The 16022-nt window shown below is 49.9% G+C and overlaps 1 protein-coding gene across 1 annotated transcript in view; it reads right to left on the bottom strand.

The window, feature by feature from the left end:
- Positions 1–16022, bottom strand: part of COL5A3 (collagen type V alpha 3 chain) — a 196262-nt gene that overhangs the window by 108109 nt on the left and 72131 nt on the right. The window contains exons 2-3 of the mRNA XM_083180418.1: positions 9993–10160; positions 9170–9383 (exon numbers count right to left, since the gene is read on the bottom strand). Of these exons, the coding sequence (XP_083036544.1) occupies positions 9170–9383; positions 9993–10160 (382 nt within the window). The remainder of the gene's footprint in view (positions 1–9169; positions 9384–9992; positions 10161–16022) is intronic.

The following is a 16022-nucleotide window of genomic DNA, read 5'->3' as shown; positions in this document are numbered from 1 at the left end:
GGTCAGTGAGGATGTGTGGTGAAATCACGCTGCTGGGGTCAGTGACGATGTGTGGGGAAATCATGCTGCTGGGGTCAGTGAGGATGTGTGGTGAAATCACGCTGCTGGAGTCAGTGAGGATGTCTGGTGAAATCACACTGCTGGGGTCAGTGAGGATGTGTGGTGAAATCACGCTGCTTGGGACAGTGAGGATGTGTGGAGAAATCACACTGCTGGGGTCAGTGAGGAAGTCTAGTGAAATCACGCTGCTGGGGTCAGTGAGGATGTGTGGTGAAATCACGCTGCTTGGGACAGTGAGGATGTGTGGAGAAATTACGCTGCTGGGGTCAGTGAGGATGCATGGTGAAATCACGCTGCTGGAGTCAGTGAGGATGTCTGGTGAAATCACGCTGCTTGAGTCAGTGAGGATGTCTGGTGAAATCATACTGCTGGGGTCAGTGAGGATGTGTGGGGGAAATCATGCTGCTGGGGTCAGTGAGGATGTCTGGTGAAATCATTCTGCTGGGGTCAGTGAGGATGTGTGGTGAAATCACGCTGCTGGGGTCAGTGAGGATGTGTGGTGAAATCACGCTGCTGGGGTCAGTGAGGATGTGTGGGGAAATCATGCTGCTGGGGTCAGTGAGGATGTGTGGTGAAATCACGCTACTGGGGTCAGTGAGGATGTGTGGTGAAATCACGCTGCTGGGGTCAGTGAGGATGTGTGGTGAAATCATGCTGCTGGGGTCAGTGAGGATGTGTGGTGAAATCACGCTGCTGGGGTCAGTGAGGATGTGTGGTGAAATCACGCTGCTGGGGTCAGTGAGGATGTGTGGTGAAATCACGCTGCTTGGGACAGTGAGGATGTGTGGAGAAATTACGCTGCTGGGGTCAGTGAGGATGTGTGGTGAAATCACGCTGCTGGGGTCAGTGAGGATGTGTGGTGAAATCACGCTGCTGGGGTCAGTGACGATGTGTGGGGAAATCATGCTGCTGGGGTCAGTGAGGATGTGTGGTGAAATCACGCTGCTGGAGTCAGTGAGGATGTCTGGTGAAATCACACTGCTGGGGTCAGTGAGGATGTGTGGTGAAATCACGCTGCTTGGGACAGTGAGGATGTGTGGAGAAATCACACTGCTGGGGTCAGTGAGGAAGTCTAGTGAAATCACGCTGCTGGGGTCAGTGAGGATGTGTGGTGAAATCACGCTGCTTGGGACAGTGAGGATGTGTGGAGAAATTACGCTGCTGGGGTCAGTGAGGATGCATGGTGAAATCACGCTGCTGGAGTCAGTGAGGATGTCTGGTGAAATCACGCTGCTTGAGTCAGTGAGGATGTCTGGTGAAATCATACTGCTGGGGTCAGTGAGGATGTGTGGGGGAAATCATGCTGCTGGGGTCAGTGAGGATGTCTGGTGAAATCATTCTGCTGGGGTCAGTGAGGATGTGTGGTGAAATCACGCTGCTGGGGTCAGTGAGGATGTGTGGTGAAATCACGCTGCTGGGGTCAGTGAGGATGTGTGGGGAAATCATGCTGCTGGGGTCAGTGAGGATGTGTGGTGAAATCACGCTGCTGGGGTCAGTGAGGATGTGTGGTGAAATCACGCTGCTTGGGACAGTGAGGATGTGTGGAGAAATTACGCTGCTGGGGTCAGTGAGGATGTGTGGTGAAATCACGCTGCTGGGGTCAGTGAGGATGTGTGGTGAAATCACGCTGCTGGGGTCAGTGACGATGTGTGGGGAAATCATGCTGCTGGGGTCAGTGAGGATGTGTGGTGAAATCACGCTGCTGGAGTCAGTGAGGATGTCTGGTGAAATCACACTGCTGGGGTCAGTGAGGATGTGTGGTGAAATCACGCTGCTTGGGACAGTGAGGATGTGTGGAGAAATCACACTGCTGGGGTCAGTGAGGAAGTCTGGTGAAATCACGCTGCTGGGGTCAGTGAGGATGTGTGGTGAAATCACGCTGCTTGGGACAGTGAGGATGTGTGGAGAAATTACGCTGCTGGGGTCAGTGAGGATGTCTGGTGAAATCACGCTGCTTGAGTCAGTGAGGATGTCTGGTGAAATCATACTGCTGGGGTCAGTGAGGATGTGTGGGGGAAATCATGCTGCTGGGGTCAGTGAGGATGTCTGGTGAAATCATTCTGCTGGGGTCAGTGAGGATGTGTGGTGAAATCACGCTGCTGGGGTCAGTGAGGATGTGTGGTGAAATCACGCTGCTGGGGTCAGTGAGGATGTGTGGGGAAATCATGCTGCTGGGGTCAGTGAGGATGTGTGGTGAAATCACGCTGCTGGGGTCAGTGAGGATGTGTGGTGAAATCACGCTGCTGGGGTCAGTGAGGATGTGTGGTGAAATCATGCTGCTGGGGTCAGTGAGGATGTGTGGTGAAATCACGCTGCTGGGGTCAGTGAGGATGTGTGGTGAAATCACGCTGCTGGGGTCAGTGAGGATGTGTGGTGAAATCACGCTGCTTGGGACAGTGAGGATGTGTGGAGAAATTACGCTGCTGGGGTCAGTGAGGATGTGTGGTGAAATCACGCTGCTGGGGTCAGTGAGGATGTGTGGTGAAATCACGCTGCTGGGGTCAGTGACGATGTGTGGGGAAATCATGCTGCTGGGGTCAGTGAGGATGTGTGGTGAAATCACGCTGCTGGAGTCAGTGAGGATGTCTGGTGAAATCACACTGCTGGGGTCAGTGAGGATGTGTGGTGAAATCACGCTGCTTGGGACAGTGAGGATGTGTGGAGAAATCACACTGCTGGGGTCAGTGAGGAAGTCTGGTGAAATCACGCTGCTGGGGTCAGTGAGGATGTGTGGTGAAATCACGCTGCTTGGGACAGTGAGGATGTGTGGAGAAATTACGCTGCTGGGGTCAGTGAGGATGCATGGTGAAATCACGCTGCTGGAGTCAGTGAGGATGTCTGGTGAAATCACGCTGCTTGAGTCAGTGAGGATGTCTGGTAAAATCATACTGCTGGGGTCAGTGAGGATGTGTGGGGGAAATCATGCTGCTGGGGTCAGTGAGGATGTCTGGTGAAATCATTCTGCTGGGGTCAGTGAGGATGTGTGGTGAAATCACGCTGCTGGGGTCAGTGAGGATGTGTGGTGAAATCACGCTGCTGGGGTCAGTGAGGATGTGTGGGGAAATCATGCTGCTGGGGTCAGTGAGGATGTGTGGTGAAATCACGCTGCTGGGGTCAGTGAGGATGTGTGGTGAAATCACGCTGCTGGGGTCAGTGAGGATGTGTGGTGAAATCACGCTGCTGGGGTCAGTGAGGATGTGTGGTGAAATCACGCTGCTTGGGACAGTGAGGATGTGTGGAGAAATTACGCTGCTGGGGTCAGTGAGGATGTGTGGTGAAATCACGCTGCTGGGGTCAGTGAGGATGTGTGGTGAAATCACGCTGCTTGGGACAGTGAGGATGTGTGGAGAAATTACGCTGCTGGGGTCAGTGAGGATGTGTGGTGAAATGACGCTGCTGGGGTCAGTGAGGATGTCTGGTGAAATCATACTGCTGGGGTCAGTGACGATGTGTGGGGAAATCATGCTGCTGGGGTCAGTGAGGATGTGTGGTGAAATCACGCTGCTGGAGTCAGTGAGGATGTCTGGTGAAATCACACTGATGGGGTCAGTGAGGATGTGTGGTGAAATCACGCTGCTTGGGACAGTGAGGATGTGTGGAGAAATCACACTGCTGGGGTCAGTGAGGAAGTCTGGTGAAATCACGCTGCTGGGGTCAGTGAGGATGTGTGGTGAAATCACGCTGCTTGGGACAGTGAGGATGTGTGGAGAAATTACGCTGCTGGGGTCAGTGAGGATGCATGGTGAAATCACGCTGCTGGAGTCAGTGAGGATGTCTGGTGAAATCACGCTGCTTGAGTCAGTGAGGATGTCTGGTGAAATCATACTGCTGGGGTCAGTGAGGATGTGTGGGGGAAATCATGCTGCTGGGGTCAGTGAGGATGTGTGATGAAATCACGCTGCTGGGGTCAGTGAGGATGTGTGGGGAAATCATGCTGCTGGGGTCAGTGAGGATGTGTGGTGAAATCACGCTGCTGGGGTCAGTGAGGATGTGTGGTGAAATCAAGCTGCTGGGGTCAGTGAGGAAGTCTGGTGAAATCACGCTGCTGGGGTCAGTGAGGATGTGTGGTGAAATCACGCTGCTGGGGTCAGTGAGGATGTGTGGTGAAATCACGCTGCTTGGGACAGTGAGGATGTGTGGAGAAATTACGCTGCTGGGGTCAGTGAGGATGCATGGTGAAATCACGCTGCTTGAGTCAGTGAGGATGTGTGGTGAAATGACGCTGCTGGGGTCAGTGAGGATGTCTGGTGAAATCATACTGCTGGGGTCAGTGAGGATGTGTGGGGAAATCATGCTGCTGGGGTCAGTGAGGATGTGTGGTGAAATCACGCTGCTGGAGTCAGTGAGGATGTCTGGTGAAATCACACTGCTGGGGTCAGTGAGGAAGTCTGGTGAAATCACGCTGCTGGGGTCAGTGAGGATGTGTGGTGAAATCACGCTGCTTGGGACAGTGAGGATGTGTGGAGAAATTACGCTGCTGGGGTCAGTGAGGATGCATGGTGAAATCACGCTGCTGGAGTCAGTGAGGATGTCTGGTGAAATCACGCTGCTTGAGTCAGTGAGGATGTCTGGTGAAATCATACTGCTGGGGTCAGTGAGGATGTGTGGGGAAATCATGCTGCTGGGGTCAGTGAGGATGTGTGGTGAAATCACGCTGCTGGAGTCAGTGAGGATGTCTGGTGAAATCACGCTGCTGGGGTCAGTGAGGATGTCTGGTGAAATCACACTGCTGGAGTCAGTGAGGTTGTGTGGTGAAATCAAGCTGCTGGGGTCAGTGAGGAAGTCTGGTGAAATCACGCTGCTGGGGTCAGTGAGGATGTGTGGTGAAATCACGCTGCTGGGGTCAGTGAGGATGTGTGGAGAAATTACGCTGCTGGGGTCAGTGAGGATGTCTGGTGAAATCATACTGCTGGGGTCAGTGAGGATGTGTGGGGAAATGACGCTGCTGGGGTCAGTGAGGATGTCTGGTGAAATCATACTGCTGGGGTCAGTGAGGATGTGTTGGGAAATCATGCTGCTGGGGTCAGTGAGGATGTGTGGTGAAATCACGCTGCTGGAGTCAGTGAGGATGTCTGGTGAAATCACACTGCTGGGGTCAGTGAGGAAGTCTGGTGAAATCACGCTGCTGGGGTCAGTGAGGATGTGTGGTGAAATCACGCTGCTTGGGACAGTGAGGATGTGTGGAGAAATTACGCTGCTGGGGTCAGTGAGGATGCATGGTGAAATCACGCTGCTGGAGTCAGTGAGGATGTCTGGTGAAATCACGCTGCTTGAGTCAGTGAGGATGTCTGGTGAAATCATACTGCTGGGGTCAGTGAGGATGTGTGGGGAAATCATGCTGCTGGGGTCAGTGAGGATGTGTGGTGAAATCACGCTGCTGGAGTCAGTGAGGATGTCTGGTGAAATCACGCTGCTGGGGTCAGTGAGGATGTCTGGTGAAATCACACTGCTGGAGTCAGTGAGGTTGTGTGGTGAAATCAAGCTGCTGGGGTCAGTGAGGAAGTCTGGTGAAATCACGCTGCTGGGGTGAGTGAGGATGTGTGGTGAAATCACGCTGCTGGGGTCAGTGAGGATGTGTGGAGAAATTACGCTGCTGGGGTCAGTGAGGATGTCTGGTGAAATCATACTGCTGGGGTCAGTGAGGATGTGTGGGGAAATGACGCTGCTGGGGTCAGTGAGGATGTCTGGTGAAATCATACTGCTGGGGTCAGTGAGGATGTGTTGGGAAATCATGCTGCTGGGGTCAGTGAGGATGTGTGGTGAAATCACGCTGCTGGAGTCAGTGAGGATGTCTGGTGAAATCACACTGCTGGGGTCAGTGAGGAAGTCTGATGAAATCACGCTGCTGGGGTCAGTGAGGATGTGTGGTGAAATCACGCTGCTTGGGACAGTGAGGATGTGTGGAGAAATTACGCTGCTGGGGTCAGTGAGGATGCATGGTGAAATCACGCTGCTGGAGTCAGTGAGGATGTCTGGTGAAATCACGCTGTTTGAGTCAGTGAGGATGTCTGGTGAAATCATACTGCTGGGGTCAGTGAGGATGTGTGGGGAAATCATGCTGCTGGGGTCAGTGAGGATGTGTGGTGAAATCACGCTGCTGGGGTCAGTGAGGATGTGTGGTGAAATCACGCTGCTTGGGACAGTGAGGATGTGTGGAGAAATTACGCTGCTGGGGTCAGTGAGGATGCATGGTGAAATCACGCTGCTGGAGTCAGTGAGGATGTCTGGTGAAATCACGCTGTTTGAGTCAGTGAGGATGTCTGGTGAAATCATACTGCTGGGGTCAGTGAGGATGTGTGGGGAAATCATGCTGCTGGGGTCAGTGAGGATGTGTGGTGAAATCACGCTGCTGGAGTCAGTGAGGATGTCTGGTGAAATCACGCTGCTGGGGTCAGTGAGGATGTCTGGTGAAATCACACTGCTGGAGTCAGTGAGGATGTGTGGTGAAATCAAGCTGCTGGGGTCAGTGAGGAAGTCTGGTGAAATCACGCTGCTGGGGTCAGTGAGGATGTGTGGTGAAATCACGCTGCTGGGGTCAGTGAGGATGTGTGGTGAAATCACGCTGCTTGGGACAGTGAGGATGTGTGGAGAATTTACGCTGCTGGGGTCAGTGAGGATGCACGGTGAAATCATGCTGCTGGAGTCAGTGAGGATGTGTGGTGAAATGACGCTGCTGGGGTCAGTGAGGATGTCTGGTGAAATCATACTGCTGGGGTCAGTGAGGATGTGTGGGGAAATCATGCTGCTGGGGTCAGTGAGGATGTGTGGTGAAATCACGCTGCTGGAGTCAGTGAGGATGTCTGGTGAAATCACGCTGCTGGGGTCAGTGAGGATGTCTGGTGAAATCACGCTGCTGGAGTCAGTGAGGATGTCTGGTGAAATCATACTGCTGGGGTCAGTGAGGATGTGTGGGGAAATCATGCTGCTGGAGTCAGTGAGGATGTCTGGTGAAATCACGCTGCTGGGGTCAGTGAGGATGTCTGGTGAAATCACGCTGCTGGGGTCAGTGAGGATGTGTGGTGAAATCACGCTGCTGGGGTCAGTGAGGATGTGTGGTGAAATCACGCTGCTTGGGACAGTGAGGATGTGTGGAGAAATTACGCTGCTGGGGTCAGTGAGTATGCATGGTGAAATCACGCTGCTGGAGTCAGTGAGGATGTCTGGTGAAATCACGCTGCTTGAGTCAGTGAGGATGTCTGGTGAAATCACGCTGCTTGAGTCAGTGAGGAAGTCTGGTGAAATCACGCTGCTGGGGTCAGTGAGGATGTCTGGGGGAATCACGCTGCTTGGGTCAGTGAGGATGTGTGGTGAAATCATGCTGCTAGGGTCAGTGAGGAAGTCTGGTGAAATCACACTGCTGGAGTCAGTGAGGATGTGTGGTGAAATCACGCTGCTGGGGTCAGTGAGGAAGTCTGGTGAAATCACACTCCTGGGGTCAGTGAGGATGCATGGTGAAATCACGCTGCTGGAGTCAGTGAGGATGTGTGGTGAAATCACACTGCTGGGGTCAGTGAGGATGTCTGGTGAAATCACGCTGCTGGGGTCAGTGAGGATGTCTGGGGAAATCACGCTGCTTGGGTCAGTGAGGATGTCTGGTGAAATCACGCTGCTGGGGTCAGTGAGGATGTCTGAGGAAATCACGCTGCTTGGGTCAGTGAGGAAGTCTGGTGAAATCACACTCCTGGGGTCAGTGAGGATGTGTGGTGAAATCACGCTGCTGGGGTCAGTGAGGATGCATGGTGAAATCACGCTGCTGGAGTCAGTGAGGATGTGTGGGGAAATCACGCTGCTGGAGTCAGTGAGGATGTCTGGTGAAATCACGCTGCTGGGGTCAGTGAGGAAGTCTGGTGAAATCACGCTGCTGGGGTCAGTGAGGATGTCTGGTGAAATCACGCTATTTTAAAAGAAAGGAAACTGCATCTAAATCACCTAAATCAGCATGGATCGCTAATCAGAGAATTTGCAGTGGACTGCGAGGAGTAAGCTTTCACCCTGACAGAAAGAGAAACCAATTGTGATTGCAGCAAATAGCAAATATTTTGCAGACCCATTCGCAAAAAAATCTAACCATTAAATAGTTATTTTCTATCTGCACCTGTCTAGGGCTTCCACATTTTTCCTAAAGCTACAGCCTGATAGTGGTCATTGCTGATGTCTGAAATCCACCCAAAAAAATGCCTTGTCATGTCTCAATTTTAACAAATGCCCACAGAGAAATGCAATGTTTCCACCCTCTAAATGCTGGCTTCCTGCCAATCAAACTGAGAATACTCTGCAACATCTATGTGTATGAGTATTATTTTGCTCAATTTGCTAATTCTCTGATTAACGATTCATGTTAAATGTGGTATAAAGAGGATTTGTGTCCATTTTCTTGGAGTATATACAAATATATAGACACACACACACACACACAGGTGCACCACCAGATTTTTCAGCACCTGATGGTCTGGAGGTCTGGTGCCCCTTTTAGTCTGGACACATCAGGTGCCAAGGGGGGCAATCAGTGGCAAAAGGGGGGTTTCAGTGGGATGAGTGTTTAGAGTGTCAGTGAGAGGATTTAGTGATGTCGTAAAGAGTGGGGAGGCACACTGTGATGTGGGATGAGCTGTAGGGGGAGAGATGAGCGCTGCTGGAGAAGATGAACAGTGGGAAGAGCAGCACACCCAGAGGAGTCATGATGACTTGGGGCAAGATACAGTAGCAGGGAGAAAATAGATTGTCATGGTTAAACTGGGACAACACTCCAGTTCTGATTGGATCCTTCTCAGCTAGGAATGCAGAAAGAAGGGCTTCTGTAGGGTAGAGAGATCTGATTCCAGCTGTTTAAACTGTTGGTATGTTGGGAATGAGATGGTCCTAACAAAAGTTTCTGCTGAGCTAAGTTCTGCAGACTGTTGTCTTGTGAGGGATGTGTCTTTAGAGTTTCCATGGTAATAAGTGAAATAACAACTGTATATATTGCACTTAAAATGGTATTATATTAATTGCAGGCACTGCTGAGATAGCAAACCTACAGATTAAACAACACAGAAAACCATGATCAACAATTCCCAACAACATGTACGTTTGGCGGTCCAGCATGCTAATAGTGCGTAATAATACTCACTTGCCATCGGCCAGGTTGATCTTCTTAAAGAAAGGGTAGTTTTCAGGAGTCGGATGTCCATGTTGATCTTCATACACAAAGACAGGGGAGCGCCCAATCTCCACACCCAGCTGCTGCACGCCTTTTTCATTGTAAATGGAGAGTAGGAAGAACTGAGCTCCCTTTTTTACTTTGAGAGTGATGAGAATGGAGAAGTCTTCTGGGAATGGGTTATCTGTACCAATGGATGAGATGACGTTCAAAGAAATAAGAAGAATGTCCAACAACCCCTGGCATTACAGTAATCAGTTCCATGTTACACAATCATGGACAAACATGGCTTATGTAAACAACCTTTCTTTTACTCTTTTTACTCTAGGGGTGAGATGTACAAAGCCATGAAAAGTGATAAAATGGAGAGTGATAACAAACCGCCAACCAATCAGCACCTACCTGTTATTTTACAAACATAACCTGTGACATGGCAGTAAGGAGCTGATTGGCTGGCTGTTTATCACTCTCCATTTTATCACTTTTAAAGTTTAGTACATCTGGCACTAAATCTTTAATGTCCCTATTATAGTATGCACATAAAAAGTGGGGAGAAGCCCACCAGTAATGTTGTGTTTAACGGCATTATATGTTCTAAATATTTCTATTTAAAGCAAATTGGATGAATTATGAGGTTATATTCTGGCTCTATGGTGTGTTCTTTAATTATTCTAAAGTGTACAGTATTATAGTGATTAGATGAACGGAGAACATGGATTTAGGATTTACAGCTTCTGTGTAATATAGCTTTTTATAACAGTCATAAATGTGTCATGACACGTGTGTAACCCACCTGGATATAACTGTCTGGTTGGTGCACTAAAGTGAGTTCTGTTCTGCAATTGGAAAGCGATGTCCGTCTCCTCAATTCCTTGCCTCTGCGTACAAAGTCCAGCCGCTAGTGCAACTCCTTTAATTTCTTCATTGAGTTCCAGAGCTTTTAAGACGTTAACCGGAGATTCTAGTAGAGCAAAAACGATAAAGCTGTCAGACAACCACAATAATTGCAAAATGTATACATAATAAAGTCTTACAATTTCCCTATAAATGTTATTTCTAGTCAAAGTCAATAAAGCAAACTTGTAACACTGGGCCTGATTCGGGCCTGCTCGCTAGGCTGTGTATATTCGGAGCCTAGCGAGCAGGTTAACAACGTCTGGGCAAACGTACGCCCGCTATGCTGGCCGGAACCCCTCGCTAAGAACGCTTACACATCCATTCGCATGCGGCCGCACATAGGAAAAATAATTTGATAGTTGCTCACCATCAATCGACTTTTCCTCTGTTTGCAGCAGAAAAGTAGCCCAGGACTGAAGTCTGAATTGGGGGTGGGGCTGACGTCATGTGATGTCATCCGCTCACTCCAAGCAGGCAGGGAAACGTCTGCGTTCTCTGGGGCCCACTCAGTGTTTATAAGGGCGCGCTACCATTTTTGTGAGCACGCCCATGAAGTGCTGAAGGAAACATTTTTTCAAAGGCGCTCGCTGCATCGGTCTGCACATTCACATTAACGCCTATGGCATACAGAGTGCCCCATCATGGGAGACGGGGCACGCCTTCTGGCAGATTCCTTCTCAAATGGACAAAACCATGTGCACTGCATAGATGATAGATGATACTTGTGCAGAGAGAGTTAGATTTGGGTGGGGTTTTACTTCAAACTGATATCTATATTGCAGTGTAAAAATAAAGCAGTATTTACCTTGCACAGAAACAAAATAACTCACCCAAATCCAACGCTCTCTGAACATGTTCCACCCCCCCCCCCCCCCCCCCCCGTGCACATGGCTTTGTCTTTTTAAGAAGTAATTTCCCAGAAGGAGTGAACCAGAATAACCCCCATGGTCACTTGTTGGTTAATGCAGGACAGAATGGCATGGTATGTTACATAGAAACACTTGGTCCATTTATCCTGCCCTGTCCTTTAGTTATAATCTCAACCCTTTTTGACCCTTAGTTCTTTGCTAGAATATTCATATGCCTATCCCAAGCACGGTTAAAATTGATCTACCACCTCTGACAGGAGGCTATTCCACTTATCCACTACCCTTTCTGTGAAGTCATTTCCTCCCGAACCTACTTGGATCTTGAAAATGGTATTTTTTTGCTGTGGGCAATCGCATGTTTTGGATAGCCAATAAGAACAATCTGCATAATTCTGAATTTGGCAGAAAAAAAAAGAGTAAATGAAAAACCACTCATCACTAAAAATGGCAATTTTACTACCTTCACACTTGTAGATGAACGCACATCAACCTGTCCACCACCTGCTCCTGACGAAGGTCATGGAGCTCAGAACCAGGATCTGGGAAATCCCCAGGCCACATGTCTGAAAGTGGCATCAGTAGTTTTTTTTTTGTCATTTTAGAAATGCCACCTGCAGCCTAAAAACACCTTTGTCATTCATTCGGCACTCCATATACTAGTCCCATATCTTACAACCATTATTCTGCACTTTGCATTTTGTTAACCCATGGACAAATTATGCTAATTAAAATGAAAAGAGCCTAATTAGTCATTAAGGGGGAACTGCCAGTGTTTCTGACATTTTTTTCTTAAGATAGCATTTTTCCCCATCTTTTCACCTGATTAAGAGGTGGTGAGAAGACATTCCCATTAAGCATTCATTTACTATCACGTAAAAATGTGTAAAGTTTTGCAGATAATTAAAAAAGACACGTTTTGCGAGTCAGAATAAATGTCTGTTGTACATGCAAAAACAGATTATTGCGGCGAATTGAATTCCTGGCAAAGGGGTAGGAGGGCCCTGCTCACAAGCTTACAATTTATAGGGAAATACGCACCGATATAGATAGGTGCAACACAGTCAATAGGTCGACGCATGAAAAAGGTTGACATTGACAAAGTGTCAACACAAGCAAAAGGACAACATGGAAATGGTCGACACACAAAATAGTTGACAGGAGAGTGTCACATTTTTTGTATCTATGTCGACATGGACACCATATTCGTGTACCGCCTCCCTTCGGATGGCTATTATTTTCTCCCTCTATGCCAGCTTGGATGGTGAAGTAAGTCGATAAGACAATTAAAAAAAAAAAGTGTGTCGACCATTGACATGTCAACCGTTTGCTTTTGCCAACCTAGACCAGGTAGCCCTTTTTCATGTGTCGGTCTATTGCCTGCCGACCAATAGTGGTCAACCTATTGACATGTGGTCCTATTTACTGTCGACCTATCGATTGGCTACCATTGCAGATTGGTCCAGCCAATTGAGAAGGTCCTTGGTGGGCTGTATAATCCAGTCACTCAGGAATGTTGGCCTGGGAATCGCAGGATGTGTGCAATTGAGGAAAAAGAAAATATGTGTGGACTCTAAGTACACACCCTATAGTGTTCTTGCCTTCTATTTACCGTTAATTACTACAATTCCCTCATAGACTGTCATTGAGGCCCCAGTACTGTAAATCACTGACCTGCCACTCCTGTACAGGAAACAATACCTCTGGGAAGCGCAATTTCCATGGAAGCCCGAAGTAAGTTTTATCATTTCATAGCAGAATTTTACAGTATGTCTTCTACTGAGACACATTTATATCTACAGTACATTCCATCGGACGGTATCCAGTTTCCCGTGGACAGTGGTCATTGACCGTGGGTAATTTTTTCGACTGGGGCTATCAATTCCCTTCATCATGGGACCGCTACAGAAATATCTTGGTGGATATGAGAACAACGTACCACAGTTAGAACTGATACACTCTTGAAACAATGCATTCTCTTTCAAACCTGGTTGCGATCCGGCTTGTGAACCCCATTTACACCAGCGTCCCCACCCGGCATAATGAGGAGGGTCCTGAGCCTGATGACAGCATCTCCCAGCGCCGACTATTGCATTGCAATGAATAGGTCCATGGTTGCATCGACCCGGGTTACCCTGTACAACGAGCCGGATTGAACCCGTGTTCAACCCTGATCGCTTGCATAGTTGAAATGCCGGGTCTCATGACCTGGGTCATTCCAAAGGGCAAAAACCCGGGTTATTTAGGTAGCGGTGTAATTTCAGCCAAGCCGGCCTGACTCTGAAGTAATCCGAGAGATTGCTTCTGCAGCAATGGCGACACAGAGGGAGCTGTGCAATGCGCTTGGGACTTTATATTGCGTCGCACCCGTTGTTATTCACCTGCAATTTGGGTTCTTTCCTGTGATTGCGGCAATCACTCATGGGAAAAGAAATCAAATTGCAGGTAAATCACACAGTGTATAGGGACCTTAAATGTGTGAGATTCAGCAAGTAGAAGCATTTACAGAATTATTTATTTATTTATTAACAGTTTCTTCTATAGCGCACACATATTCCGCAGCGCTTTACAGATAATATTTGAACATTCACATCAGTCCCTGCCCCAGTAAAGCTGACAATCTATATTCCCTACCACATGTACACGCACACACAGACATTCTAGGGTTAATTTGTTGGAAACCAATTAGCCTACCAGTATATTTTTGGATTGTGGGAGGAAACCGGAGTGCCCGGAGGAAACTCACGCAAGCACAGGGAGAATATACAAACTCTGCACAGTTAGGGCCATGGTGGGGATAAAACCCATGACCTCAGCGCTGTGATGCCATTTATTAGAAGTTTACGAAGTAAAGCGTAAATTCAAAACTTGCTAGGAAACCCTTGGTGATCAGGGGCAGCTTCCAACAACACGGTGGTAGGGTGAGACAGTATACAGCACAGGCAAGTATGAAGCAGCATCAGATCCTCTATACACTGTGTTAAGGACTGACAGTACAAAGGACAGCCAATGAAGAGGTTGGGTCAGGGGGATTCATAGGGATGACTGGTGGTGGGGATGCCGGTGGTCAGAATACTAACCCTACCCGCTTGTGCTTAACTATCAAACCCCTCCCTGCCTAAACATAGACCCACCTGTCACGCATCCTAACCCTAACACCCCCTTTGCATAGGTGCCGATTGTAATTTCATTTGCATCCAATTGATTTTAAAGTTGGCTGGACTACAATCAGCCTCTAGCCAGAGGATCAGACCATTCACAGGCCTGTCCAAGCTTTAGCCAATCAAATGACTACAAAATATAACAGCTACAGTACATATCACTCTGACAACTTGGACACACTGGGGCTCACCGCATTGTTGCGCCATTTAAAAAGTTTTTAGAACTTGGAAAATATAAACATCCAGATACAATCTTTTCTGACATCTAAACAGAGGAGAACATTCTGTGGTCTTTATAAAAAAAAACATATAATACACAATCCTCTTGTTGTGCCAATAACGTTGTAAATAACAGCATTTTCCCACACTGACAAAAGAGATAATCCTAAGAAAAAATCCAAATAGATAGAACCACGAATGCTGAATAAGCACTGAGTGAGCATAAACCCCTGATGGGTTCCCCAGGTTACGCTGGAAGGTCAGCTGATATGCTAATAGGATGGGCACAAGGCCTATCAGAGCAGTGGGAGGGTACAGACAGGGAAGAAAAGGAACATACTTACAGGAAGTTCTCCCTCTGTCTGAAAAAGCTGCTGCAGGATCAGGCAAGCGCTGCTCTGCAGCAATCAATATCTGTTTTCTGTGCAAGCGTTTTTCTTCATCTTTAATACTTTCTCTGTCTCCTCTGTTCCCCCTCTTTATAGATCTGTCCCTCTCTTCTCATCTGTCCCTCTCTATAGCTGTATCCATGGCCTACAGGCCGCGTAGGGCTACCCGCCCGCCCGCCCGCCTTGCTGATGCGGCGGAGGCGGATTAGAAGGCTGCGGGGCCTAGCGGCGCGGTCCCTGGTGGTTCCAGTGGGGACCGGAGGGGATCGCGGCGGGGTTCTGCGGCTCCCGTGCCGCCCGCGCGTCATGGCGCGATGGTCGTGGCGCCGGCTGATGACGCGGCCCGGCGCCGGACCTCGCGTAATGCAGGTGTAGGCCGCGGCACGCGCGGCGGTGGTCGCGGCGGCCAGGGGGGGTCGGGCGGGGGTAGAGCCCGCGCAGCAAACACTCGTGCGAGAGGGCTAGGCCCCCGCACGCCGGGCAATACCGCCAGGCCTGGATCGCGGCCTTCCGCCCGGTCCAGCGCCAGAGGCGCTTTTGTGCAGGCCCCACAGCTCACCCCTCTACAGACACAGGACGCAGATAGGCGCCTGTATACCACTCGTCCCTCATCCATCCCCATCCTGGCCTCCAGGTTGCCACAGAGGGGTCTCCCATCAGGAGCACCCCCTCCCACCCCCAGCGGGGCGGGTAGGGGCCGCGGGAGGGCCAGAGGTAGGAGTCAGGGGCCGACTAGGGCCCAGATAGTGCCATCAGCCCCCATTGACACACCTAGGGGAACGAGGTCCCTAGGGATGAGGTCCTCGCTGCACATGGCGAGGCGGCAGCTCCTTAGAAGGGCCAGGTTGCTCCCCCTGCGCAGTGCTCAGGCCCCTGCGCCTGCTGCGCCGGTTCCCATAGCAACCCCCCCACTACCTGCGGCTGCAGATGGGGGGGTACAGCAGTTCCTGTCCCTACTTTCCAATTTTATGAGACAGTCACCTGCTTCCGGCCTCCTCAGTGATACCTGCCCCGGCCCTGTCAGTTAGGGCCGCCCCGGCGGCAAGGGCAAGACCTACGGCCCCCCTCAGCGCTAGGGATATCGTTGCTTCCGGAACTCCCCCAGTGGGTTTGGTGGAGGAGCCCTCACAGATGAGCCTCGTACGAGTGGAAGGTACTTCAGGTGGGTCAGCGTCCAAGCACAAGCGGCGCAAGCGTAGGGCTGCGCATACCTCATCTTCCTCCGGCGGATCCGACTCGGGGTCGTCGGAGGAGGATGGGGGCCGCAAATCCCGCAGGCGTCGCAGGCACA

This window comes from Crinia signifera, chromosome 4, assembly GCF_055691185.1.
Source record: "Crinia signifera chromosome 4, ASM5569118v1, whole genome shotgun sequence".
Lineage (NCBI taxonomy): Eukaryota > Metazoa > Chordata > Amphibia > Anura > Myobatrachidae > Crinia > Crinia signifera.
Note: the sequence above shows the minus strand (reverse complement) of the source record. Positions and strands in the feature narration are given on the sequence as shown.